Raw genomic sequence first — 27222 nt, forward strand, 5'->3', positions numbered from 1 at the left:
CGTGGAAAATCAGAGGCGGGAAACTGCGTTGTGACACCAGGAAATTCTTTTTCACCGAAAGGGTGGTTGATCGCTGGAATGGTCTTCCACTTCAGGTGATTGAGGCCAGCAGCGTGCCTGATTTTAAGGCCAAATGGGATCGACACATGGGATCTATTCGCAAAGTAAAGGCAGGGGAGGGTCATTAGGGTGGGAAGACTGGATGGACCTTGGCCCTTATCTGCCGTCAATTTCTATGTTTCTATGACTAGTGTTTAAGCCTGTTACATTAACAGGTGCTAGAGTAGAAGTCTGTCTGGGGTTTTTATCTTTGTCTCTCTCTCCTTGGACGCTGTCTGTCTGTCATTCTTTCTGTCTGTGTCTCTTCCTGGCCCCGTCTGTCTGTCTTTCTTTCTGTCTCTCTCTCTCTGGTCCCCTGCCAGCCTGTATTTCTCTGTTGCACCATGTCTGCCTGTCTCTCAGTGGCCCCCTTCCTATGTCCATAATGTCCCATCCTATGTCCTTAGCACCCTCAGTGCCTCCTTCCTATGTCCTTAGTGTCCCCAGTGCCGCCTTCCTATGTCCTTAGTGTCCCATCCTATGTCCTTAGTGCCCTCAGTGCCTCCTTCCTATGTCCTTAGTGCCCTCAGTGCCTCCTATGTCCTTAGTGCCCTTTCCTATGCCCTTAGTGCCTCCTTCCTATGTCCTTAGTGCCCTCAGTGCCTCCTTCCTATGTCCTTAGTGCCCTCAGTGCCTCCTATGTCCTTAGTGCCCTTTCCTGTCCTCAGTGCCTCCTTCCTATGTCCTTAGTTCCCTCAGTGCCTCCTATGTCCTTAGTGCCCTTTCCTATGTCCTCAGTGCCTCCTTCCTATGTCCTTAGTGCCCTCAGTGCCTCCGTCCTGTGTCCTTAGTGCCCCCAGTGCCTCCATCCTGTGTCCTTAGTGCCCCTAGTGCCTCCTTCCCATGTCCTTAGTGCCCCCAGTGCCTCCTTCCTGTGTCCTTAGTGCTCCCAATACCTCCTTCCTATGTTCCCCTCACTGCCTTCCAGACTTTGTCCCACCCCCACCCCCCCCCGAAGCCAGCCTGCCTGCCTGCCTCCCTCCCATCCCCCTGTGCAGTAGAACAGTTGAGCAGCATGTTTCTCTCTCCCCCCCCCTCCCCGCCACTACTGCCGCCGTGCAGCCGACCCTACTGACCCTCCCATCCGACCCTCCCACCGCGAGACGAACTACAAACCTCTCGGCTCCAGCAGCGTCCGCAGCACTCTAAACATGCTGCTTCGCGGCCTTCTACTGCCCTGATTTCCTCTGTCGCATCCCTGATGATATCATCAGAGACAGAGACGCGGCAGAAGAAATCAGGGCAGTAGAAGGCCGCGAAGCAGTGTGTTTAGAGTGCTACAGACGCTGCTGGAGCTGGGAGGTTTGTGGTTGTCTCGCAGTGGGAGGGTCAGATGGGAGGGTCAACGGGGGTTCGGGTGCGCCGGGGGGGGGCAACGACGACGAACTGCCTTACAGTGAGTGAGGTGGAGAGTCGAAGCGCACATGCGCACTCCTACCTGACACGGACATATGAATCACGGAGCACGCAGATAGGAGTGCACGTGTGCACTTAGGGTTTTGTTATTATAGATAACTGCCAGTGAGCCCCTCTCAGGTGTAACTCCTATATTCTGGAATTTACTCCCAGAGGGGCTATATGTCTAACTCGACTACCTCTGCTTCAGCAGGTGAAAGCCTGGCTCTTCTCCCAAGCTTTTAATATATACGATGACTGACTAGGCATCATTCTGCACTTGGACTAGCTTGCTACACACACTAACTTATACCAGTTCCTTATATCTTGTTTAACTATACAAAGAATTTGCCTTGAGTTTAGCCACGCATTTAATTATCCCAACTTAACTCTGTGCCACTCATCTTGTTCTCATCTATTATATCTGCACTTAACCCCTCAACTACATATTGTGTTTCCCTGAAAATAAGACCTAACCTGAAAATAACACCTAGCATGATTTTCGGGATAGGTCTTAATATAAGCCCTACCCCCAAAAATAAGACCTAATCGCCAGAATCAGCAGCAGCGTTCCTCTCCCCACCCGACCCATCTCTCCAGTCATGGTTCCACTGGGAACGAGTGATCACAATGTAATCAACTTTAAACTTGACATCGGGAAAGGGAAACATGCCAAAACCTTAACCACCACCTTGAACTTTAAAAAGGGTAAATACGATCGCATGAGAGCCATGGTAGAAAAACGACTCGAGAAGATGGTGGACAAACTTGAAACGGTAGATCAGGCATGGTCCCTACTGAAAAATACTATCACAGAAGCACAAGATCTCTACATTCCGAGGATTTCCAAAGATCGGAGAACAAAGAGCAAAAGAGAACCGGCATGGCTTACCATACAGGTGAAGGAAGCCATAAAAGAAAAGAAGGACTCTTTCAAAAAATGGAAATGCATAAAGACAACCGAAGCCTAGAACAAACATAAAGATGATCAGAAGAAATGTCACAAGGCGGTGAGGGATGCAAAACAGGAATATGAGGAAAAAATAGCCCAGGAGGCCAAAAACTTCAAGCCCTTCTTTAGATACGTGAAAGGGAAAAAACCTGCAAAAGAGGCAGTGGGACCCCTGGACGACCAGGGAAGAAAAGGGTACATCAAGGAAGATAAACAAATCGCAGAAAAATAAATTCCTTCTTTGCGTTCGTCTTTACGAAGGAGGACACCTCAACAATACCTGAAGCGGAGAAAGTGTTTGCAGGAGAAATAGAAGACAGCCTCACCACAGTTGAAGTGGACTTAGACCAGATATACTATCAGATCGACAAACTTAAAAGTGACAAATCCCCTGGACCGGATGGAATTCACCCGAGAGTCTTAAAGGAATTGAAGGTTGAAATCGGAGAGTTATTGCAAAAACTTGCAAACCTGACAATCAGAACTGGACAGATACCGGATGACTGGAGGATAGCGAACGTCACCCCAATTTTCAAAAAAGGATCAAGAGGGGAACCAGGCAACTATAGACCTGTGAGTCTTACGTCTGTCCCCGGCAAGATGGTTGAAGCACTGATCAAGGATAGCATAGTCCGGCACTTGGACGCACACGACTTGATGAAACCCAGTCAACATGGATTCAGGAAAGGGAAATCATGTTTGACGAATTTACTCCAATTTTTTGAGACCGTGAACGAGCAAATTGATAGTGGGAAGCCGGTGGACATAATATACTTGGACTTCCAGAAAGCGTTCGACAAAGTTCCACACGAAAGACTTCTCAGGAAACTACAAAGCCATGGCATAGAGGGGGATATACAAAGATGGATAGGCAAATGGCTGGAAAACCGAAAGCAGAGAATGGGCATAAATGGGAAGTTCTCCGACTGGGAGAAAGTGACTAGTGGTGTACCCCAGGGCTCGGTACTTGGGCCGATCCTTTTTAATATTTATATCAATGACCTGGAGGAAGGAACATCCAGTGAGATCATCAAGTTTGCAGACGATACAAAACTATGCCGGGCAATCAGATCGCAGGAGGATAGAGAGAAACTCCAGAGCGACTTGTGTCGGTTAGAAACATGGGCGGAGAAATGGCAGATGAAGTTCAATGTGGAGAAATGCAAGGTAATGCATTTAGGCAATAAGAATAAGGAATACGAGTATGTCAGGTGCAACTCTGGGGAAGAGTGAACAAGAAAAGGACCTGGGTGTACTGATAGATAGGAGCCTGAAGCCGTCGGCACAATGCGCGGCAGCGGCAAAGAAGACAAATAGAATGTTGGGCATGATAAAGAAAGGAATCTCGAGTAGATCGGAGAAAGTTATAATGCCGCTTTATAGGGCAATGGTCAGACCACACTTGGAATACTGCGTCCAACATTGGTCTCCCTACCTAAAGAAGGATATAAAACTGCTGGAGAGGGTGCAGAGACGAGCAACAAAACTGGTGAAGGGTATGGAGAAACTGGAATACGAGGACAGACTTATAACACTAGGATTGTTCTCCCTTGAGAAAAGGAGACTGCGTGGGGATATGATCGAGACCTTCAAAATACTGAAAGGAATCGACAAAATAGAGCAGAGAAGATTATTTACATTGTCCAATTTGACACGGACTAGAGGACATGTAATGAAGCTAAGGGGGGATAGGTTCAGGACTAATGTCAGGAAGTTCTGTTTCACTCAGACAGTGGTTGTCACCTGGAATGCCCTCCCAGAGGAGATTATTGCGGAATCGACCGTCCTAGGCTTCAAGAGCAAACTAGATGCATATCTCCTTAAGAGAGGCATATAAGGATATGGTGGACTATAAATTAAGCCAGGTGTACACCTGGCAGGGCCTCCGCGTGTGCGGATCGCCGGACTTGATGAACCGAAGGTCTGATCCGGAGATGGCAGTTCTTATGTTCCCTCCCTTCTGAACCGCGAGACCAAAATAAAAACCTTATAACAATCCGGCAGAAATCTAGACAGGCTGCTTCGCGGCCTTCTATCGCCCGGGCATTCCTCTGCCACGTTGCTGATGCCACTCGTTCAGACACCAACTCATCCCCCCCCCCCACTAAACTAAAGAGACACACTTAACCGTAACTGTTTCAACTAAGTGCCATAAACAAAGATGCCTGAATCTGCAAATGAAAGGAAAAGGAAATGTGTTAGTGTGTCTTGCTGTAAGTAGGCACTTTTCAAATTCTTGGTTTTTGTTTTTGTTCCACAATGTAAACATTTACCTGTATAGGGTAAAGCCGTCCCGGAACCTGTATGACTGGTGCATGGTGAAAATACTCGGAGAAGAGCTTGATATTAATTGTAGCCGACATGAGGATAACCTTCAGGTCACGGCGGAGTGACAAGAGCTGACGGAGTACTCCCAGCAGGAAATCACTGTGGAGATGTCGCTCGTGAACTTCATCCACTATCAGGACCTGGTATTTTGGCAGCTCTGGCTCCTGTTGGATCTGACGAAGCAGCAAGCCTTCAGTGAGAAACACAATCTTTGTGGCAGGAGACCGTGTACTCTCGAAGCGAATTTGGTACCCAACCTAATGTATGAAAAAGGAAGAAAAGAATGGCTTGGTAGGTATAAATACTGCCTCTTCAGCATCCTTGGACAATCCAAAGATCAGAAATCTGGCCAAAAACCAGACAGGTCTACTACATGGCCTTGCTTGCTACCAACCCATCATGCAAGCCGGACTACTATCTTTGTAACACTGTCTGTATAAACATGGCCAGAGGTTATACAAATGGATCTACTACTTGTAAATCATCATTTTTCAGTTTCTATGAATCGTGCTGTCCCCTGAAGGAAGACACGATGCCAGTAAGGGATACAACTAAAATCACAGATGATGGATACTAATTTCTTGGACTCATGGTCTAGAAAATGATTGGTTCATGCTGTATGTGCATTATTTGGGGAACCCATTTAAACGTGGTCACTCCTTTCAGGCTGTAGAGAAATCAACTGAAAAAATGACCTAAAAATAAAATACTTAATATACAATGAATTATTTGCTAAATTCTAAAAATGGACTACAAGCTAAGATAGGATTCCCAGTAATGATTGATTTTCTGGAATCCACATGAACCAGATAATTGGTAATGGTGAAATATAAGCAATATTAGTTTACAATACTATATTATAGGCATTGAGCTACTCTCTCTGTCCCGAACAGGCTCACAGTCCAATTAAGCATACAAGAGAAGACATCGCTAATATTACAGAGATTATATAATAGGACGGAAAAGAAAGTACCCCTGGAAAAGTAAAGAACTTTGAAGGCAAAAAAAAAAAGAAAAGAAAAATAACCCCCTCAAGATCCAAGAAAATGAGTATTGTAGTCACATTATAATCCTCCTGGGTGCTTTTTTTTTATTCTCTTCATAGATCTGTGTGGATATTTTAGTATCATGCATTCCTGAGAATACACTATAATACAAATACCTATGTCAGTGTTGTCCCCAGAAATTTTTTCCAGCCAGGTGGCATGAAAAAGTAGCCGGGTGGGGCGGGGCGGGGCGGGGAAATTTGGTGGTGGGGAAAATTAAGGGCTCCTTTTACTAAGCTGCAATAGCGTTTTTAACGCGTGCAAAATTGCCGCTCTACACGGCTAGAACTAACGCCAGCTCAATGCTGGCATTAGCATCTAGCACGTGCGTCAATTCTGTGCAAGCTAAGCGCGTGGTAAAACCGCTAGCACAGCTTAGTAAAAGGAGCCCTAAATGTGTACTATTTGTATTAGTTAATTATTATTAGTTATTTTCCAATGCTCAATATGGCAGCCTTTCTTAAGGTTTGACAATTGTTCCATAATTTTTTATTAAATTTAAGAAGTATCCAATTCTAGAAGTGAATAATTAGATATTTGCCCTCTTTCAAATGGTATAGAGCAGCGTCTCTCAAACTTTTTTAACTCCAGCACACTAAACGGAGCAAATGTTTTTTGTGGCACACTAAATGCAGCAAATAGTTTTCATGGCTGGAAAAAATTTCTGGGGAGAACACTGTTGCCGTTAGTTTTCAAGGTCCAATCACGTCAAAGACTGATGCTTATCTGGGCAGTTGTATAATAAAAAGAATGGATAAGTTAACATGAGAAGTGAAATTGTCATGAATCAGAGGGATACATACCCTGTAGGTACTAAATTAAGGCTTGTAGATTAGATATAAACTATGAAGGCAGTGGTGTACATAGCATATGTGACACCCGAGGCCCATCATTTTTTTACACATCCCCATCTGTATGAAAAACATGATTTTTACAACAATCCACACAACACAAGAGTGTACCTAAGAAAAGGCAGCATCTTACATACTGCAGTGAGCAGTACAACATCAATACACCCATTGTAAAACTAAACAAGCCAGTCTAGTACAAATCAATCCTACACAGTCAATCCTAACTGAAAACCATGTCTTTCGAACACACAGAAAACACCTTCGCCTAGTATGGAATATGTAATCACAAACTAACCCCTCTCCCTTTTACAAAACTATAATGTGGTTCTTAGCCATGGTGGTAACAGCTCAGACTCTCATAGAATTCTGAGCAATTACCACCATGGCCGGTGCTAAAAAAACGCTCTACAGTTCTGTAAAAGGGGGGATAAAATAGAAAAACGTAGACAAAGGTTAAATTGAACCACCAAGAAGCTGGACTCTGTATACAATGCAACACAACAGAAACAGCGATGCGTCTCCCCTAAAGCAAAAAAATAAATATAATTTTTTTCTACATTGTCTTCTCTGGTTTCTTCTTTCCTCATAGTCTTGTCACTCTCTTCCTTTCATCCACTGTCTATCCTCTCTCTGCCCCTTCTATATGGCATCTTCTCTCCTTGTATTCCCCTTCCATCTCTCCCTTCACACCTATTATTCTGGCATCCATCTTCTTCCCTTCCCTCCTCCAATGGTCTGGCATCTCTCTCTTGTTCTTCCCTTCCCTCTCCCACACGCCCATGGTCTGGCATTTCACTCTCTCCTCTCCCTTCCCCCCACTTCCATCAGCATCTGCCCCCTTTCTTTCCTTCCAACCCAATTCCATCTAATATCCTTCCCCCTTATATCTCTCTCTCCTTTCCCTGCACATCAATTCCATCAACATCTGCCCCCTTTCTCTCCCTCCACCACCATTCCATACCACCCTGACCCCCTTTTTCTCCCTCTACCACCCTTCTATGCTCCTCTCTCCCTCCAAACCAGCAAAGTCCCATGATGACTGCTTCTTTGCCTCTGCCTCTGGAAGATGTAAGTGATGTTGGAGGGTGTGGGCTGGCAGACGCAGGGAGTTGTGGCAAGGTTCCGCAATGACTGCAGCTGCCAGTCCACCCCTTTCAACGCCACTTACGTCTTCCGGAGACAGAGGCGGCAAATGCAGTCATCGCAGGACCTTCCTGCACTTCAGTGTGGCTGCCGACTCTGCTTCGGAATAAGTACGGCAGCCGCGCTGAGGTGCAGGTGTCATTTAGAGCAGCTCGGAAGGTTCTGGATTCAGCCGGCTGTGTACCCCCTAAGGCTGGCACCCGGGGCGGTCTGCCACTGTATGAGGGGACAAAAAACAATAAAAAGAATGGCTAACTTGACCGATTTAGACGTCATACAATTATAACCACAAAAATATGTCATAAAATGTAATTCTAAACTCAAAAGACTCCAGACGAAAAGCAGACTATAGAAAGGAAACCAGAAAAGACCAGGTAGATGAAAAGTGAAACCTGGGTAAGATCTAAATTATTGTTCAAAAGATCTTCTATTAAAACCAAAGAATAAAACCACAACACTTGGGAAAGTAAAAAAGGGAGAGTAAAATGAACTTAACGAAAAGGTCTCTGCACTGATGAGATAAACTCGTACGCAGAATAAATGTAAACACGCGACAGTGGGGCTATGATATTTGATCTGTTGAAAGAGGCGCCAAAAAAGTGTCGGCAGTGGATTGAATGCACACTGATAGGGGAGGGGCATTGGGCTGTTAAAAAAGGCTGCTTTAATAAATAAATGAAAATACTGGTGAAAAACTAAATAAAAAACCAAAACCATGATAAAATGCCAAACCTGACTGCAAGTGGTAGTGAAAGTAGCATAAGGCACCCGTAGTACTGTTAGTGCCAGAGCTGCTTAGAATAAAGAACCGTGCTGTACATGAGGAGAAAAAAAGAAAGAATGAGGTGATAAGATGTAAAGTGCTGGCCCCTCACTACACCACTTGATAAAACTAAGGAGCAATGTTCTAGAGCAGGGGTGCCCACACTTTTTGGGCTTGCGAGCTACTTTTAAAATGACCAAGTCAAAATGATCTACCAACAATAAAATTTAAAAAAAAAAACACAAAGCACACTGTACACATAGAAAATGTTAATTATCATTCCTATTCCAGGGTTTTTCAAAGAGGTCAAAGCAGATGACTATGCACTGTCACCTCAGTAACAACCATACAAAAATAGACAAATATACCCCCCTCCCTTTTTACTAAACCACGATAGCAGTTTTTAGCGCAGGGAGCTGCGCTGAATGCCCAGCGCTGCTCTCGACGCTCATAGGCTCCTTGCACTAAAAACCTCTATTGCGGTTTAGTAAAAGGGGACCTTAGTGTAAAATATAGACAGCAGATATAAATTCAGACACTAAATTGAAAATAAAATCATTTTTCCTACCTTGTCTGGTGATTTCATGAGTCTCTGGTTGCACTTTCTTCTTCTGACTGTGCATCCAATCTTTCTTCCCTTCTTTTAGCCTGTATGCTTCCTCTCCTCCAGACCTCATTCCCTCCCCCAACTTTTTCTTCCTCTCTCCCTGCCCTTTCTTTCTCTCTGCCTCCCTTTCTTTTTTTTCTGTTTCTCTTCTTTCCTTCTGTCTCCCTGCCTGCCCTTTTTCTTTCTTTCTCCCTGCCCTCCCCCAAGCCACTGCCACTGTCATCGGGGAACAGGACTCAAACCGCCACCAATAACAGGCCCCAAACCGCCACCAATAACAGGCCTGAAAGCCAACGCCGCCCCAAGCTCTCCCTGCTTCGGCCGACCAGCATTCCTCTCCCCGACGTCAATTCTGCCGTCAGGGAGAGGAAGGCTGATGGCCCAAGATCGCGATCGACCTATTGGGGGAAATGCTGCCGGGTCCTACCTTCGCGGAAACAGAAAGTAGGCAGGACCCGGCAGCAAGAAGAGCAAATGCTTCACTAACCTGTCTCCCGCCTTAGCCCGTAGCGAACGCTTGCTTCAGGGCTCTCAACATATGCGTGCCGGCTTCCCTTCTCTCCCCCCCCCCCGGAAATAACTTCCGGTTTCGGAGGGAAGAGAAGGGAAGCCGGCACGCACACGTTAGAGCCCCGGAGCATAAGTTCACTACGGGCTGAAATCTCAAAGCTGGGTTTTTTTTCGGGGGGGGGGGGGGGGGTTTAATGTTCAGCAGCGGCGGCAGCAGCAGATGATAGCCAGGCGCTCTTCTAAATTAGCTAGGCGGACCGCCCAGCTAAAAGGCCCTAGGGAGAACACTGTATATCAAGCAGTATATCAAATGCAATAAATCCAATCCAATCCAAGCTAAGGAGTTGTAATAGTCCAGCTCTGAGAATAAGCATTTGGACCAATATGGCAATGTGGCGTTCATAAAACAAGGGCCTGATCAAATGAAGTTGTTTCATGTTATAGATTTTTTTTCTAGAGCTTTGACATTTGTGGAGCGTAAGAAAGAGTAGAGTCCACGACTACTTGAGTATTTTGATGAGTTTTGAACAGTGAGAGGCAGATTCTGTAAAGTGCATCTAACTTTAGGCGTCCATAATGTAGACATCCACCGACTTAGGCATCCAAATAAAGTGGATAATAAGCCCAATTAATGACTTTATCAAGCAATAATTGAAAGTTAGATGTCCAAAGGCTGGACATGATTCACAAAATAGGTGTCCACAATTTCATGGACACCCATTGGAAAAAAGATGCGCCTAATGGGATAGGGGTGGGCTTGGCTTCGATATAGGTATCCATTTACAGAATCATATGACGCTCATCGTCCTAACGCATCTACCTAATGCCTAAAATGTAGGCATTCCAAAAGCAGGTCTACTTTGAGCGTGAGTTGGGCACTAGGTAGGCACGAGTTAGGCATCACTTAGACGTGCTGGAGACATCCATATATAGATGGAGCTTCTATTTTTGGGGGTATAGAGGACTCCTCTTTGATAATAATAGAAAAAGACATTTAATAATGTATTACTCAAGCAAAGCGCAGAGAACATGAAAGCAGATGAAAACAATGAAGGTGACTGATTGGTGTTCAATCTTGTTTATTGAAAAAGACTTGACACAATCGTGTTTCAGCCTCAGACACTGAAAAATTAGGACAATAAAATATGTAGAAGTGGAGATTCAAGAACTGATCCTCCTATTCTGATTTTACCGAGTTTCAACAACAGGTGGATATGGTCCACAGAGTCAAAGACTGCTGAGATGTCGAATTGTAGACGGATTGTTGGCTTTCCTTTGTATAGTGATTGCTTGATATTAGTTATTAATGTGAGAGGTAGTAAATCAGTGCTATATTGGGCTCTGAATCCACATTCAGTTGGGTGTAGGCAGGAGTGTTGTTCAATGTATTTGTTCAGTTGTTTGCAGACTACAGTTTCCAGTAATTTGATTAATTTAAGGATTCCTGTGATTGGTCTGTAGTTGGAAGGAATGGAAATGTCTGCATTCTGGGTTTTGGGGATAGGAGTTAGGGCTATATGGTAGAGAATGACACGGTGACGGTTTACCCGCGGCCACCGCATTTAAGCCGCGGGTCACCGCCGAAAACGGGGAAGAAAACTAGCAGTCGCTGCGGTGACGGGGACAAGGCCATTCACCGACCGCGGAAACGGTGAACAGGTTTGTCCCCGCGGGCCAATGTACCCCCTTCTAGGAACCGCTATTTACCGCCCGATTCACCCCCCCAGCAGGACCGCTCGCACCCCCACCCCGAACGACCGCTCGCACGCGCTCCCACCCGCACCCGCGATCGGAGCAAGAGGGAGCCCAAGCCCTCTTGCCCGGCCGACTCCCCGACGTCCGATACATCCCCCCCCCCGGCAGGACCACTCGCACCCCCACCCCGAAGGACCGCCGACTTCCCGACAATATCGGGCCAGAAGGGAGCCCAAACCCTCCTGGCCACGGCGACCCCCTAACCCCACCCCGCACTACATTACGGGCAGGAGGGATCCCAGGCCCTCCTGCCCTCGACGCAAACCCCCCTCCCCCCCAACGACCGCCCCCCCCCCAAGAACCGCCGACCGCCCCCCCAGCCGACCCGCGACCCCCCTGGCGACCCCCACGACCCCCCCACCCCCCTTCCCCGTACCTTTGGTAGTTGGCCGGACAGACGGGATCCAAACCCGCCTGTCCGGCAGGCAGCCAACGAAGGAATGAGGCCGGATTGGCCCATCCATCCTAAAGCTCCGCCTACTGGTGGGGCCTAAGGCGCGTGGGCCAATCAGAATAGGCCCTGGAGCCTTAGGTCCCACCTGGGGGCGCGGCCTGAGGCACATGGGCCCAACCCGACCATGTGCCTTAGGCCGCGCCCCCAGGTGGGACCTAAGGCTCCAGGGCCTATTCTGATTGGCCCACGCGCCTTAGGCCCCACCAGTAGGCGGAGCTTTAGGATGGATGGGCCAATCCGGCCTCATTCCTTCGTTGGCTGCCTGCCGGACAGGCGGTTTTGGCTCCCGTCTGTCCGGCCAACTACCAAAGGTACGGGGAAGGGGGGTGGGGGGGTCGTGGGGGTCGCCAGGGGGGTCGCGGGTCGGCTGGGGGGGGCGGTCGTTGGGGGGAGGGGGGTTTGCGTCGAGGGCAGGAGGGCTGCAGTGCAGAACATAAGCCTTTCATTAAGACAATCCTGGTTCGCTTTTCCAAGTTAAAACAATTAGAAAAATATTTCTGGAGTGCTTTAATAAATTAAAATTAATAGTGCTCAGAACCCCCAAGGTAACTTCAGGCATCATTTTGAAGCTGGGGGGGGCGGTCGTTGGGGGGAGGGGGGTTTGCGTCGAGGGCAGGAGGGCTGCAGTGCAGAACATAAGCCTTTCATTAAGACAATCCTGGTTCGCTTTTCCAAGTTAAAACAATTAGAAAAATATTTCTGGAGTGCTGTAATAAATTAAAATTAATAGTGCTCAGAACCCCCAAGGTAACTTCAGGCATCATTTTGAAGCTGGGGGGGGCGGTCGTTGGGGGGAGGGGGGTTTGCGTCGAGGGCAGGAGGGCCTGGGATCCCTCCTGCCCGTAATGTAGTGCGGGGTGGGGTTAGGGGGTCGCCGTGGCCAGGAGGATTTGGGCTAACTCCTGGCCCGATATTGTTGGGGAGTCGGCGGTCCTTCGGGGGGAGGGATGTATCGGACGTCGGGGGGGGGGCATCAGGCTTTCAGGATGGGGACAGACCTTCAAGGGGGGACAGTGCAGGGAAGTCAGGGAATTTATATTAATTAATTTTTTCTCTGCGTGTTTTGTTTTTGTATAGTTATTAACTAATATTTAACTAAGTTTTAAAGTTTTAAAGAATGTTTCCTTTATACGTAAATAAAGAAAAGTGAATGGGATTGCAGTGGCGGTGACGGGGCGGTGAATGGGGTGGCAGTGGCGGTGACGGGGCGGTGAAGAGGATGGTGAGACGGGGACGGGGCGGTGACGGGGATGGTGAGACGGGGACGGGGCGGTGACGGGGATGGTGAGACGGGGACGGGGCGGTGACGGGGACCAATTTTTTCACCGTGTCATTCTCTACTATATGGCCCATTTGGTATGATAGGATCCCATTATTTACATGTCCTCCCTGAAACTACTCCAACTATCCCCCCTTGAAACTCTTTACACTTACGCTGATGACATCCTCGTCCTCCTTGAGACCGACTCGAACCTCACTAACCTCTCCACGAACATATCCTCATGCATAAAGAACCTCTAATCCTGGGCATTCACAATGCATATGAAACTAAATGAGTCCAAAACAAAACTCCTTTGGCTCGGCCCAAAATTAGACCATCTACCTTCCTCCATCCCATTGTCCTCCGGCCCCCCATTACAGCTCGAGTTCTCAAGCAAAGTTCTGGGTGTCACCTTAGACTCTTCTCTATCCTTCAACGAACATCTCCAATCCCTGGTGAAGAAATGCTTCTTCAGCCTTCACATGCTAAGGAAAGTCAGACCCTATTTTCACCAAAAACACTTTGCAGTCCTAGTACAATCCATCATCCTCTCCAGATTGGATTATTGCAATTCTATCTACCTCAGCCTAACCAAGAAAAGCCTCCACAGACTTCAGCGGATTCAGAACGCCGCAGCTAAGCTTGTTTTCGCGAAAAGCAAATTTGATCACATCTCACCACTCCTGTCTAAGCTCCATTGGCTCCCAGTAATCCCCAGGATCCACTTCAAATGTGCGTGTCTGGCCTACAAGATCCTACATGGCATCCTTCCTGCCGTTATCCCTCTATCCTGGAACTCCCCAACCCCTACTTCCTCCAGATCCTCCCAAATTTTTAAACTATCCTTCCCTTCCATAAAAGGTATTTCCCATGCAGGCAAACTTGGGTCATCCCTACCCTTTAGAATCACTGAGATCTGGAATAACCTCACCTCCCCACTCCGAACCTCAAGCTCCCTCCAACTCTTCCGCAAACACCTAAAAACCTGGCTATTCTCAAAACTGTAACACTTCCCCCCTCTTAGGCCTCTCACCTTCCCCCTTTACACCTAACTCTTTAATCTCTCCACTGTAGTTCCTCTCTCATCCTTCTTCCTGTAAACCGTGCCGAGCTCTGCATTCGTGGAGATGGTGCGGTATATAAACCCAAGGTTTAGTTTAGTTTAGTTTAGATTATGGAGTAGGGAATTGAGAAATCTGGTTATCCATTGATTATAGCATTTGGTACAGTTACAAATAATTTATTGAGGAATATGACAAGGGTACTGCTGCATGTGGATAGTTTAGCGAGGAGTGTGGTGACTTCATTTATGGTTATAGGGGCAAAGTTGTACCAGATTGTGTCTGCAGGACAGTAATCATCTATAATTGGTTTGTAACGTAAGCACATCATGGAGATGCTGGCCGTCTACTCTATAGCTTCTTGAATTTTCCTTATTTTATCTAAATAATCAGCTAATTATTGAGCATCGGGTTGGGATGTGGTTTTAGACAGGCCTGATGCAGGGGGTGTAGTTAGCATGCGCATTATATGGGAAAAGAGCCTGGGCCAATCAGACCTTAGATTAAGTGGGGATGGGCGGACCCGCTATGCCTAAGGCCTGATTGGTCCAGGCTTCTAGAGCCTGGGCCAATCAGGCCTTAGGCTTCGGAAGGATGGGCCGGGAAGGGACGGGCCCGCCTCATTTCGACGAGACGGACCTGTGGCTGGACGGGCAAGTCCCGTCTGGCCAACAAGGAAAGGTTAGTTTGGTTGGGGGGAGGTTTGAGGGCTGTTAGCGTGGGGAGTGGGTGCGTCTTCCGGCAGGAGGGATTGGGCACCCTCCTGCCAGCGATCGGTAGTGTCGGGGGGGGGGGGTCGGTAGTGTCGGGGGGGGATCTTCTGGCAGGAGGGATTGGGCACCCTCCTGCCAGCGATCGGTAGTGTCGGGGGGGGGCGGTCGGTAGTGTTGGAGGGGGCATCTTCTGGTAGGAGGGATTGGGCACCCTCCTGCCAGCGATCGGTAGTGTCGGGGGGAGCGGTCGGTAGTGTTGGGGGTATCTTCTGGCAGGAGGGTTTGGGCACCCTCCTGCCAGCAATTGGACAGGCGGCCGCGGCCCGCTATACTTATAGCAGCAGAGAGATCCCTTGCCACAATAAGTATAGCGGCCGCGTCTACTTACAATGTAGACCAGCATTTTGTTGGCCTACATTGTAAGCGTCTCTTCCTCTACTAGGGAGACGCGTAGGGCCGCCTAGGTTCGCCTAAGGCCCACAGGCGAGCTTAAGTGTCTTGCGGGCCTCGCCTTCAATATAGGCGGCCTGCCTGGGGAGCATTTGTTTAAAAAACGTGCATCCCGATTGGCTGATTAGACCGCTGCAGGACGCCTACAGCTGCCTAAAATCGGGACGCACTTTGTAGAATCAGGGCCTTTATGTTCTTATTTAGGTCCCATGAATATTATATATTTTTTTAAAAACACAGTTTTTTTCAGACAGCAGATAAATGAATACAACATAATTTTCTCTGCCAGTAACTGAATTCCCCTTTTTTTCAAGGCTGTAAAGCAATCCTTGCAGACCTGAAAGAGCCCAGGGCCTGTAAGTCTAAGAACAGCATTGCATAGTTTCATGACTTGTTTTTCTTTTTTGACCATTGCTGTAGCTGACTCATCGCTCTAGCCAGCTCCAGTTGAGTTTTTATCAGTAATGCCTGCTGAAACCTGGTAGTGTCTGTTGGTTGTTATACAGACAGAACAGATGACTTGGTAGATGACTTGTTTTTGCACGTGTGCTATCTTGTGTGTGTTTGAAAGGTAAAAATTGCATTTGAATACTATAAACGAAGCCCCTCAGCGTTGTTATGCTTGTAGTTCATTTGTGAACACGCGTACTGCCCATGAGAGGTGGAGGATGCAGGCACAGGCACCCATGGTGAAGTATTATTTCTTTTCTTTGTAAATAAATACTATACTCATTCTTAAAAAGGAAGCTAGTGTGTGTTATCTTGTTTTATAATAAAAATTAGTGGGTCAAATTGTTATAGCACTAGCCTGTTATGACAGGTACAGCTAGGCAAAACAAAGACACAGAGTAAATCACAATATATTACATTTATGCCATTACTAGGCTGCTTACCTGAGAGCCATACTGGTTGAGACTTTCAAAACCAACACGCTTTGCTAGAGAGATGCAAGCAATTCTGCGTGGTTGGGTACAGGCAATGCGATTAAATCCTGCAGCCAGCAAATATTGAGGAACTTGGGTGGATTTGCCACAGCCCGTGTCCCCAGCCACTACCACTACATGGTGCTCCCTCACCATTTCCACTATCTTGTCCCGATACTGGGCAATGGGTAGTCCAGATCTTTCCCTTTGCAGTTTGGCCAACTTAGCAAAGCCCTGCTTCTGAGTGAAATCCAAGAAATGTAACATGGCCATTCGAAACTCAGCCACTTTTTCTCCAGGGATACGCTCACTTCCACTACTCTGATGGCTGTGTTTCTGGCGTCCTGTCCTCTTCTGGCCTTGCCCCAAAATGCGCATTTCCATGTCCTTGCTTAGAACTGACATATTGATTCTGTACCTCGGATCATAATCCTTAGGCAGATCTGCCAGTCCAGGATGTGCACCTTTCCCTGTTTTCCTCTCCTTCTCCTCCTCTCTTCGTTCAGTCTTCTGGATGCTTTGAAACCTCTGGAATCGGTCAAAGAAATTCCAGAAGTCCCGGCTTTCCTCAGTGCCACTCTGTATATAATCTTGATCCCTAAAAAAGGCATCCTCCAACTTCTTTCGAGTCTCCAGACAATTCCAGTCCCACTTGTTGCTTACTGTTCTCTTTGTAGAGGACATCTTTGGCAGGTGAATCTTACAACTTTCTTGCCACTGGCTTCACTACAGCCTTAAATGCACCTTGTGCTCTCTGAATTTCACAACTACGGTTTTTCATCTATTTAAACACTTATAATTTAATTTTCCTGGTTCCAAAACTGTCCTGATAGACAACAAAATAAGATAAAATATACAAACTGTAAATAATAATGGAGCAAGTTTTAAAGCAAGAACTGCATTCACTGGCCAATAGATAATATTGGACTGTTTACTAAATGGCCCAATACTATTTATATAAAGAGGGGCAAAATAAGTGGAAAAAATATTCATCTACTATCCAAATAAATTATACAGTGTGTTTAGTTTAGACCTGCTTAATAGTGCCACTATGGAGCAGAGACTAGTTAAAACAGTGGCTAGTGTTTAACCTAATCCTGTCACTCCACTGGCTGAAAATTGATCCCTAAAATTAAATACTATTCACATCCCAACCTCTCCTACCTATTTCCTTAATCATAAAAATACCTGAGAACTGCATAAACCATAAACAAATACCCCTTTCCCAACATCCACTATTTGTTTTATTTTCTTTTGTGAATAAATCCAATTTCCCATCTGACTGGAATCCTTTTCTGTTTCTAAGATTTTAGATTGTTAACTTCTTAAATATGGGGGTCAGACAAAGTGATCTAGAAATTAGAAATATATGAAATAGTTAGGTTTTCAACGTCCTTGGAGATGTTCTATATTCTTGCTCTAGCTTTAACTCCTCTGGACACTAATCACCAAAACCAGAAGTGTAGCCACAACCAACTTTTATTTTGAACGTGGTGTGATTGTGAGGGAATACTAGGGACTCCACTCCTCTGACTCCCCTTTCCCGCCCCCCCTAAGTAAAATCCCAAATACCTTAAATAGAGGGAAGCCCCACCAACTAAAGATATTTTCCGCCCATCCCCCAACTTGACACCTAAAGTGCAGCTGTCAGTGTTGCCAGTTCGGCGGGTTTTCCGCCAAATCGGGCTAGTTTTAGAGTCCGGAGGCAAGAAATTTTTGGCGTTGAAAGGCTGCAAGTTCTGGGGTTATTTTCTTTCAGCGTGTGCGGTTTTGGGGGGCCCAAGAGTGTTCCAAACCTTCACTCTTGCTGCTCCAACTATCTCAGTCTGTGAATTATACGCCTCATTCTGGTGCACCAATATCTTCTCACTTTATTTCAAGCCTCATTCTAAGGCTCCAATGGCATCCCTCATGGTATTTCAAGCCTCATTCTGGGGCTCCAATGGCTTCCCACATGCGTTCCAGGTCTCATTCTAGCGTTGCAATCTACTCCTCATCCCGCAGGGGGATCGCTCTCCGTTGACAATGTGATTGGGCTGCAAAGTGGAATTTGAAAACAAGAGAGCTTTAGAATAAAGCTGGTTGCTCTCTTCTCCTGTTTCCTTCCCCATATTCTCGCTGCTGTTTTTCTCTCTCCATCATCTGCTCCCACATGTACTCTAAACATTTAATCACTGTAAAATGATTTGCCGCTGCTCCTCGCAGCCCTGCCCAAAAAAAAAAAAAAAATCAGAATACTTATGTTCATATTCGGTAGAGATCCCCGAACACGATCCGCAGAGGAATTACATAGCCCACCACTCAGCTCACATAAGAAAATAAGAATTGCCATTCTGGGACAGATCAAAGGTTCATCAAGTCCAGTATCTTGTTTCCAACAGTGGTCAACTCAGGTCCCAAGTACCTAGCTAGATCCCAAGTAGTAAAACAGATTTTATGTTGCTTGTCTTAGGAATAAACAATGGATTTCCCCAAGCCATCTCAATAATGGCCTATGGACTTCTGTTTTAGGGATTTGTCCAAGCCTTTTTAAAACCCCGCTAAGCTAACTGATTTCACCACATTTTACAGCAACACATTCCCAAGTTTAATTACATGTGTGAAGAAATATTTTCTCCGGTTTGTTTTAAATCTACTACTTAGTAGCTTCATCGCATGCCCCTAGTCCTAGTATTTTTGGAAAGAATGAAGAAGTGTTTCACATTTACCCTTTCCATTCCACTCAGTATTTTATAGACCTCTTATCATATCACCTCTTAGCTGTCTCTTCTCCAAGCTGAGAGTCCTAGCCACTTTAGCCTCTCCTCATAGAGAAGTTGTCCCAAACCTTTTATTATTTTCATTGCCCTTCTCTGTACCTTTTCTAATTCTGCTATAACTTTTTTGAGATATGGTGGCTAGAACTGCACACAGTATTCCATTTGCAACCGTAACATAGAGTGATACAAGGGCATTATAACATTTTCACCTTTGTTTTCCATTCTTTTCCTGATAATTCCTAACATTCTTTTGTTTTCTTAGCCACCGCTGCACATTGAGATAAGGATTTTAATGTATCCTTAACAATGGCACCTAGATCCTTTTCCTGAACATAGAACCCAACATCACGATTAAACAACTTTGTGTCATCAGCAAATTTAATTAGCTCGCTAGTTATTCCCATCTCTAAATCACTGATAAATATGTTAAAAAGCAGCAGTTCCAGCACAGACCCCTGGGGAACCCCACTATTTAGCCAAAAAAGCTATGAACCACTGTGAAAATGATGCAGAGAACTTTCATCAAACTACTTATAGGAGGAAATGCATCAGAACCCTGTTAGGGAAGGAATCCTTCTCTAACTAGAGAAGGGAGATGACTTCATCAGCACAAAAACCTCCTTGCAATGCAAGCTGTTGTTAAAATTATTTGAAAACAGTTTTAACAGTCCTACATTTAGTAGCAATTACAAGCCGTTAGTAGTAATTTCAACAGTCTTACAGTTAGTAGCACTTACGAGCCATTAGTAGTATAAACAATGGATTTATCTTCAATGTGTTCAAACACAGGCTCCTGTCCCAGCCTTGACGATGGCCAAGCGTTTCGCCTCTTGTCTACTTCAGGGAGGGTTTTGTAAAAGGGGGAGAAAATGCATTGTTTCTGCAGACTTTTCCTGTACTTCAGAAATAAAAAAACATGCAATGTATGCACACCAAAAAATGTTGTTTGTAAAGGGAATGCAATATGTATTTAATAAAATTAAGATACTTCAACGTGCCATTTGAAGAAACTGATTCAGGTTATTATCTTTTCCCATATTTCTATTGTCAATTAAAATTAACCCCCCCCCCCCTCCTTTTACAAAACCATAGTGCAGTTTTTAGTGCCAGCAGCAGCGGTAACAGCTCTGACACTCATAGAATTCCTATGAGCGTCAGATCTGTTACCGCTGCAGCCGGCGCTAAAAACACACTATGGTATTGTAAAAGGGGGAGGGGGTTACTTAGCTGGAAAACAAATTTTCAATATCTTTGCAAACTATTCCCGTAAGATGGTTATTTTAGTGGAGAAAATAACTGAAGAATTTTGTCAGCACAAAAATTCAAAATGTTTATTTTGCCTTGTGGCCTTGATTAACATATTTACTGCCACAGCTCCATATACCATGGAAACTGGAATTAATTTTCATATAGTTATCAAATTCATTTTAATGAAATTTTCACATTCCAATTCATCTGATCAATATAGAAATCTGATTTCATGTTAAAGATGTTTGAAACTTTCCAAGACCCTCAATTAAAAGATTTTTTTTAAAAAATACAGTCTGGTGCTTAACCTTTACTGCAGTAGTGTATCAAACTTGGCCAAAGGCAGAATCACCAGGGCCCTTGCTAAGACAGTGCCCACAGCAATTGCCCCCCTCCCTTTCTATGCTATTGGGCCCCATCTCTCTTCCCTCTGGGACCTTCTCACCCATTTTTCACAATCCTCTTATAATTTAACAACTTTGTGTCGTAGGCATAGTCGCCTTTACAGTTTAAATGAGATTCCCAAATATAAATAGTTGCAATGATCTAGAGAAGACAAAATCACCATTTGTACCATAAGAATGTTCCTGACTTCTACCCCTCACTCTTCACCCTCCGCTGGAGTAGCTACAATAAATAGCACTATTCAGATGATGAATTACAGGGTCTGCCTGAGAGTCCCTCGCAATTGCGGATGATGGCCTTCGTGGACGACGTGCTTTTGACCCTTGGCGATTCTCAGCATTCTTTATCTAGAACTTTGGAATTACTGGATGGTACTGAACAAACAGAAATCAAAGGTTCTGCCCTTGTCTCCAGATATTCCGGGAACTTGGAGGGGGGATTTTCCCTTAATTTAGGCCCAGGATTCCTTGACTTATTTGGGTATTAAAATTTCTCCAAATCTTACACAGCTCTATACTCTGAATGTTGGGCCACTGTTGACTCTTACTAAACAGAAACTGCAGAATTGGCACGTTTTTCCTTTGTCATTGATGGGGATGATTGCACTGTATAACATGGTATTGGTGCCACAGTGGCTATATGTTTATCAAATGATTCCTGTTTTATTGACAGCTAAGCATGATAGGGAACTTAACAAAAGTTTAAGGCACTATTTGTGGAATGGAAAGAGGGCCAGACTGTCCTTGTCAGCATTGATGCGACCAAAGGATAGGGGTGGCTTGGGACTGCAGAGTTTGAAGTTATTGTCCCAGGCATGTCAAATGAGACATTTAAATGATTAGTTCCAGAATACTAGACACTTCTCAGCCACCCCTCAAGAATTGAATTTGTGTGCTCCTTATCATTTCAATTATTTGCTCCACACTAAACATCTGCCTCTGAAAACTTCATCATTCAGGAACCTTTTGCTCTTGCCTTTGTGTTGGCTGTGGAGGATTTTGTGCAAGAATCTTCATGTTTCTTCTACAGTGCCACCTTTCCTGCCTTTTTTGGGCAATGGAGACTTTGCACTTGGACTGTCTTCTTCCTCTTCCGCAGTTTGGAATGTCCCGAACACACAATATGTCTTTCAGGTGGTTCATTCTACAGGAGTCCTGAAACCCTTGGCTGACCTGGTGGGGGATCTACAGTGGCAAGATCAAGATTGGTTCTCTTATACACAGATAGCTACTTACCTTAGATCTTTACCTCCGGATTGCCTTACCAACCGACGTATGGATCTTATTTCTGAGGCATTATGCCTCTCAGCGCAGGTGCAGATTCCATTGAGATAAGCTCCACAGTCCTAGATTGGTTCTCAAAATTCCTACGCTTCCGCTCCTACACCGTTAACACAAACGGTACCTCTTCCCCCCCCCTGGAAGCCGAAATGTGGAGTCCCGCAAGGCTCACCCCTCTCCCCTATCCTTTTCAACATCTACATGTCCTCTTTGAAACTCCTCCATTCTATCCCCCCTAGAAACTCTCTACTCCTACGCTGATGACATCCTCATCCTCCTCGAGACCGACTCGAACCTCTCTAACCTTGCTGAGAACATATCCACATGTATAACGAATCTCCAAACCTGGGCCCAATCTGTACAAATGAAACTGAATGAGTCCAAAACAAAACTACTTTGGCTCGGCCCAATTTTAGATCATTTACCCACCTCCATCCCACTACCGTCCGGCCCCACTCTTCAGCTTGAGTTTTCAAGCAAAGTCCTAGGCATCGTCATAGACTCCTCTCTCTCCTTCAATGATCACCTCAACTCCTTGGTAAAAAAATGCTTCTTCAGCCTTCATATGCTGAGGAGAGTGAGATCCTGCTTTCATCATTCTCACTTCGCCGTCCTCGTTCAATCTACCATCCTCTCTAGACTGGACTACTGTAACTCCATCTATATAAGCCTAACTAAGAAAAACCTCCATAGACTTCAGCTAATTCAGAACGCCGCGGCCAAGCTTATTTTCGCAAAAGGCAAGTTCGATCACGTCTCCCCACTCCTCTCCAAGCTTCACTGGCTCCCAGTATACTCCAGAGTCCTCTATAAATGTTCCTGCTTAGCCTTCAAGATCCTACATGGCGTCCTTCCTCCCGTTATCCCACTCTTTTGGAACTCCTCAAACCCACACCCCACTAGACCCTCCCAAAAACTGAAACTTTCTTTCCCCTCTATAAAAGGTATATCACGCGCAGGAAAACTTGGAACATCCCTCCCCTTTAGAACCACAGAACTCTGGAACAACCTCTCATCCCCGCTCAGAAATTCAAGCTCCTTCCAATCCTTCCGCAAACACTTGAAAACTTGGCTCTTTTCAAAAATCTAATCACCTCCCTGTTCTCTAGCACCCGGTCCCTCTCTATCTTCTTAGGCCCTCTCCTATATCCCTTCATTGTAGTTCCTTTCCTCTTAACTTCTGTAAACTGTGCCGAGCTCTGCGCTTGCAGAGATGGCGCGGTATACAAACCTATGGTTTAGTTTAGTTTAGTATCACCATCGTCATCTTCAGGAAGGCCTGGGTGAACTGCAGTATGAGCACTACGCAGAGAAATGGACTGCAGATTTACCTTGTGATGTTACTGTCCACATGATCAAAAGAGGGCTGCATCGGATGGCTCAGGTTACTTCAAAAGTTCTCCTGATTGAAATAAATTTTAAGTTCATATTACACCTTTTCAGGTCCCCGTCTTATCAATATAAAGCAAAGATGTGCGCGTCGGATCAGTGTCTTAAGTGTGCATATTCTCCGGCTACCTTGGGACATCAGTTCTGAACCTGTTCTAAGGTGATCATGTTTTGGAGGCAGATGCATCAACACATTGTTGATATGTTGCACTATCCTTTTGTATTTGGAGCGGAACTGTTGTTTACTTTGGATACTTTGCCACGTTTGTCTTCTAAGAATTTTCGAGGCTTTATGGATCATGCGGTCCTGTTGGGAAAGAAAGTGATTCTGCATTGCTGGATTTCTGCAGATGTCCCTACTCTTGCTCATTGGCGCATGCTTTTGATACAGTGAGCATCAATGGAAAGACTGTTGTTGACTTCCTTGGACACTCCGCCTGGACGAAGTCATTTGTTAAATGTCTGATTATTTTGAGTTGTGACACACTGAAGCTAGATTGCATTTTTGGCTCATGATTGTAGGGGGTGGAAGGGGTGCAGGGCGGTGGGGGTGGGGAGGGTGGTGGGATGCGTGTGTGGGTCTGGTGGGATTTGATTGTTGTGGTATAAATTGGCCTTTTTTTCTGTGTGGCGCTTTTTGTATTGTTATTGAAATTTAATAAAACACACTTTGAAAAAAAATAAATAAATAGCACTGTTCAGAGACTTGGATAGTTCCTTCTTCTTGGAGCTAAGAGTCCAGTCAAGACAGTCATACTGTACAACAGAAAGTAAGAGCCCTTGTGGTAAAAGCTGCAAAACCATGAATGAGAAACTTTTTAATAAAGAAGATCTTTATAAGAGGGAATATACTTAAGATTTTAATTCAGGATCCTAAACTATCATATTTAGAGAATTCTGGTCACATGTGATTTAATAATCCATCTTTATAGATAGTCTGCAAGCACTGAGAAGAACTCTCAATCTAGAGTCCAGCTAGCTGAATAGCTCATCAGAACAGAAATAATTAAAATTTGCATATTAAATACATAGGAAATGTTAAGGTGTAACAGTGAAATAAGATGGGTGAATTCAAAGCTGTGGCACAAAAGGATGATGTCGACATCATCGTCATCAAGGAAACATGGTGGACTGATGAAAATGTCTGGGACACGGTGCTACCGGGATACAAACTATACCGCAGAGACAGAGTGGCTCAAAAAGGAGGAGGCACTGCCATATACGTCAAAGAGGCAATTGAAAATTAAGAGGATGATAAACACTATAAAGATGCTGGAACACACTTGGTCTCTTTTTAAGGATACGGTCACTGAAGTGCAAAATCTATATATATCATGTATCAACAAGGGATCAAAGAGGAAAAAGAATAAAGAGCCAGTGTGGCTGAGGTTAAGGAAGCAATTAAAGACAAAAAAACTTTGTTTAAGGAATGGAAAAGATCCAAAACATATGAAGACTGGAATAAACACAAACAACATCAATGCAGGTGCCATAAAGCGGTAAAAGTAGCAAAAAGAGACTACGAGGAAAAAATAGCCAAGGAGGCGAAAAACTTCAAGACGTTCTTTCAATATATTAAAGGGAAACGACCCGCGAAGGAAGCGGTGGGACTGTTGGATGACTAAGGAATAAAGGGAGCGCTAAAGGAGGACAATGCAATCACCAACAGACTGAACACATTTTTTGCATCTGTATTTACCAAAGAGGATATACACAGCATACCGGAACCTATCAGGCTATATGCTGGAAGTGAAAACGGTCTACGGGTCAGTCTAGAAGAGGTATTCAGGCAGATCGATAGGCTTAAGAGCAATAAATCCCCGGGACCGGATGGCATCCATCCGAGGGTCATCAAGGAACTGAAAGGGACCATAGCTGAACTACTTCAGCTAATAGCCAATCTTTCAATCAAAACAGGACAGATTCCGGAGGACTGGAAGGTGGTGAATGTTACACCGATCTTCAAAAAAGGTTTGAGGGAAGACCTGGAAAACTACAGACCGGTGAGTCTGACCTTGGTACCGGGAAAGATGATAGAGGCGCTGATAAAGGACCACATCATTGATCACCTCAACGGACACGGCATGATGAGGACCAGCCAGCATGGTTTCAGCAAAGGCAGATCTTGTTTGTCAAACTTGCTGCACTTCTTTGAGGGAGTATACAAGCAGATACACAAGGGCGGCCCGGTCGACATTGTATATCTGGACTTTCAGAAGGCTTTTGACAAGGTTCTGCATGAATGACTACTTTGGAAAATTGCGAACCATGGAATCGAGGGTGAAATACTCACGTGGATTAAGAATTGGCTAGAGCATAGGAAACAGAGAGTGGGGGTAAATGGGCAATACTTGGACTGGAAGAGCGTCACCAGTGGGGTATCACAGGGCTCGGTGCTTGGACCTGTACTCTTCAACATCTTTATAAATGATCTGGACATAGGTACGATGAGCGAGGTAATTAAATTTGCAGACGACACGAAATTATTCAGAGTAGTGAAGATGCAGGGGGATTGCGAAGATCTACAATGTGACATAATCAGGCTCGAGGAATGGGCATCGACAAGGCAGATGAGGTTCAACGTGGATAAGTGTAAAGTGATGCATGTCAGTATCAAAAATCTCAAGCACGAGTATAGGATGTCCGGGGCAGTACTTGGAGAGACCTCCCAGGAAAGGGACTTGGGAGTTCTGATAGACAAGTCGATGAAGCCATCTACACAATGTGCGGCACCAGCGAAAAGGGCGAACAGAATGCTAGGAATGATAAAGAAGGGGATCACAAACAGATCGGAGAAGGTTATCATGCCGCTGTACCGGGCCATGGTGTGTCCTCACCTGGAGTACTGCGTTCGGCACTGGTCGCCGTATATGAAGAAAGACTCGGTACTACTCGAGAGGGTCCAGAGAAGGGCGACTAAGATGGTTAAGATTTGTATGGAATCTATCCCCTTTTAACTTTAGAGAGTGCCCTCTCGTTCTCCCTACCTTGGAGAGGGTGAACAATCTGTCCTTATCTACTAAGTCTATCCCCTTCAGTACCTTGAATGTTTCGATCATGTCCCCTCTTAATCTCCTCTGTTCGAGGGAAAAGAGGTCCAGTTTCTCTAATCTTTCGCTGTACGGCAGCTCCTCCAACCCCTTAACCATCTTAGTTGCTCTTCTCTGGACCCTTTCAAGTAGTACCATGTCCTTCTTCATGTACGGCGACCAATGCTGTACGCAGTACTCCAGGTGAGGGCGCACCATGGTCCGGTACAGCGGCATGATAACCTTCTCTGATCTGTTCGTGATCCACTTCTTTATCATTCCTAGCATTCTGTTCGCCCTTTTTGCTGCCGCTGCACATTGTGCAGATGGCTTCATCGACTTGTCAATCAGAACTTCCAAGTCCCTTATGTTCTTATGAAGCCGCTTAGGCCTTAAGTGGTGTAGCAATTTTTAAAATAAATAAATGATTGGTAGGAGTTAAGCCAGATGTGGAACATATATTGTTAAGCTCAATGTTGGTTATCCATTAGAAGTTAGAATCTAAGGAAGAGTATAAAGTATTCTGGAAGGATGGGCTGATAGGAAAAGAGCAGTAAATGGCATTGTTGAGGCTCCCAAGCCAAAACTGCCTTCCTCTTTCTCAAAACCAGCTTTCTTACTATGGTGAAGGAATCGCTTATCAGGAAGCGACAATCACATACATACTGCTATTGACCTGAGTATATGACAAAAGCACTCCAACCAAATACCTCCAATATGATGTGAACACTTCTCTATTGGCCCTGATCCAAGAATAAGCCAGTCTTAATCTAATCGAATGCCTCCAAGTCATTGTAAATA

At 45.3% G+C, this 27222-nt stretch overlaps 1 protein-coding gene across 3 annotated transcripts in view; it reads right to left on the reverse strand.

The window, feature by feature from the left end:
• The window catches only part of DHX34 (DExH-box helicase 34), a 160391-nt gene that overhangs the window by 104553 nt on the left and 28616 nt on the right, over window positions 1–27222 (reverse strand). The window contains exons 1-2 of one of the 3 annotated variants that reach the window (XM_033954496.1): window positions 16282–18208; window positions 4720–5031 (exon numbers count right to left, since the gene is read on the reverse strand). In XM_033954496.1, coding sequence (XP_033810387.1) covers window positions 4720–5031; window positions 16282–16995 — 1026 coding nt within the window. In that variant the 5' untranslated portion in view covers window positions 16996–18208. Of the gene's footprint in view, window positions 1–4719; window positions 5032–16281; window positions 18209–27222 lie in introns of those variants that run through there. The other 2 variants (XM_033954497.1, XM_033954498.1) reach the window with 2 other exon arrangements.

The sequence above is a fragment of the Geotrypetes seraphini genome, chromosome 8 (genome assembly GCF_902459505.1).
Source record: "Geotrypetes seraphini chromosome 8, aGeoSer1.1, whole genome shotgun sequence".
In the NCBI taxonomy this organism is placed as follows: domain Eukaryota; kingdom Metazoa; phylum Chordata; class Amphibia; order Gymnophiona; family Dermophiidae; genus Geotrypetes; species Geotrypetes seraphini.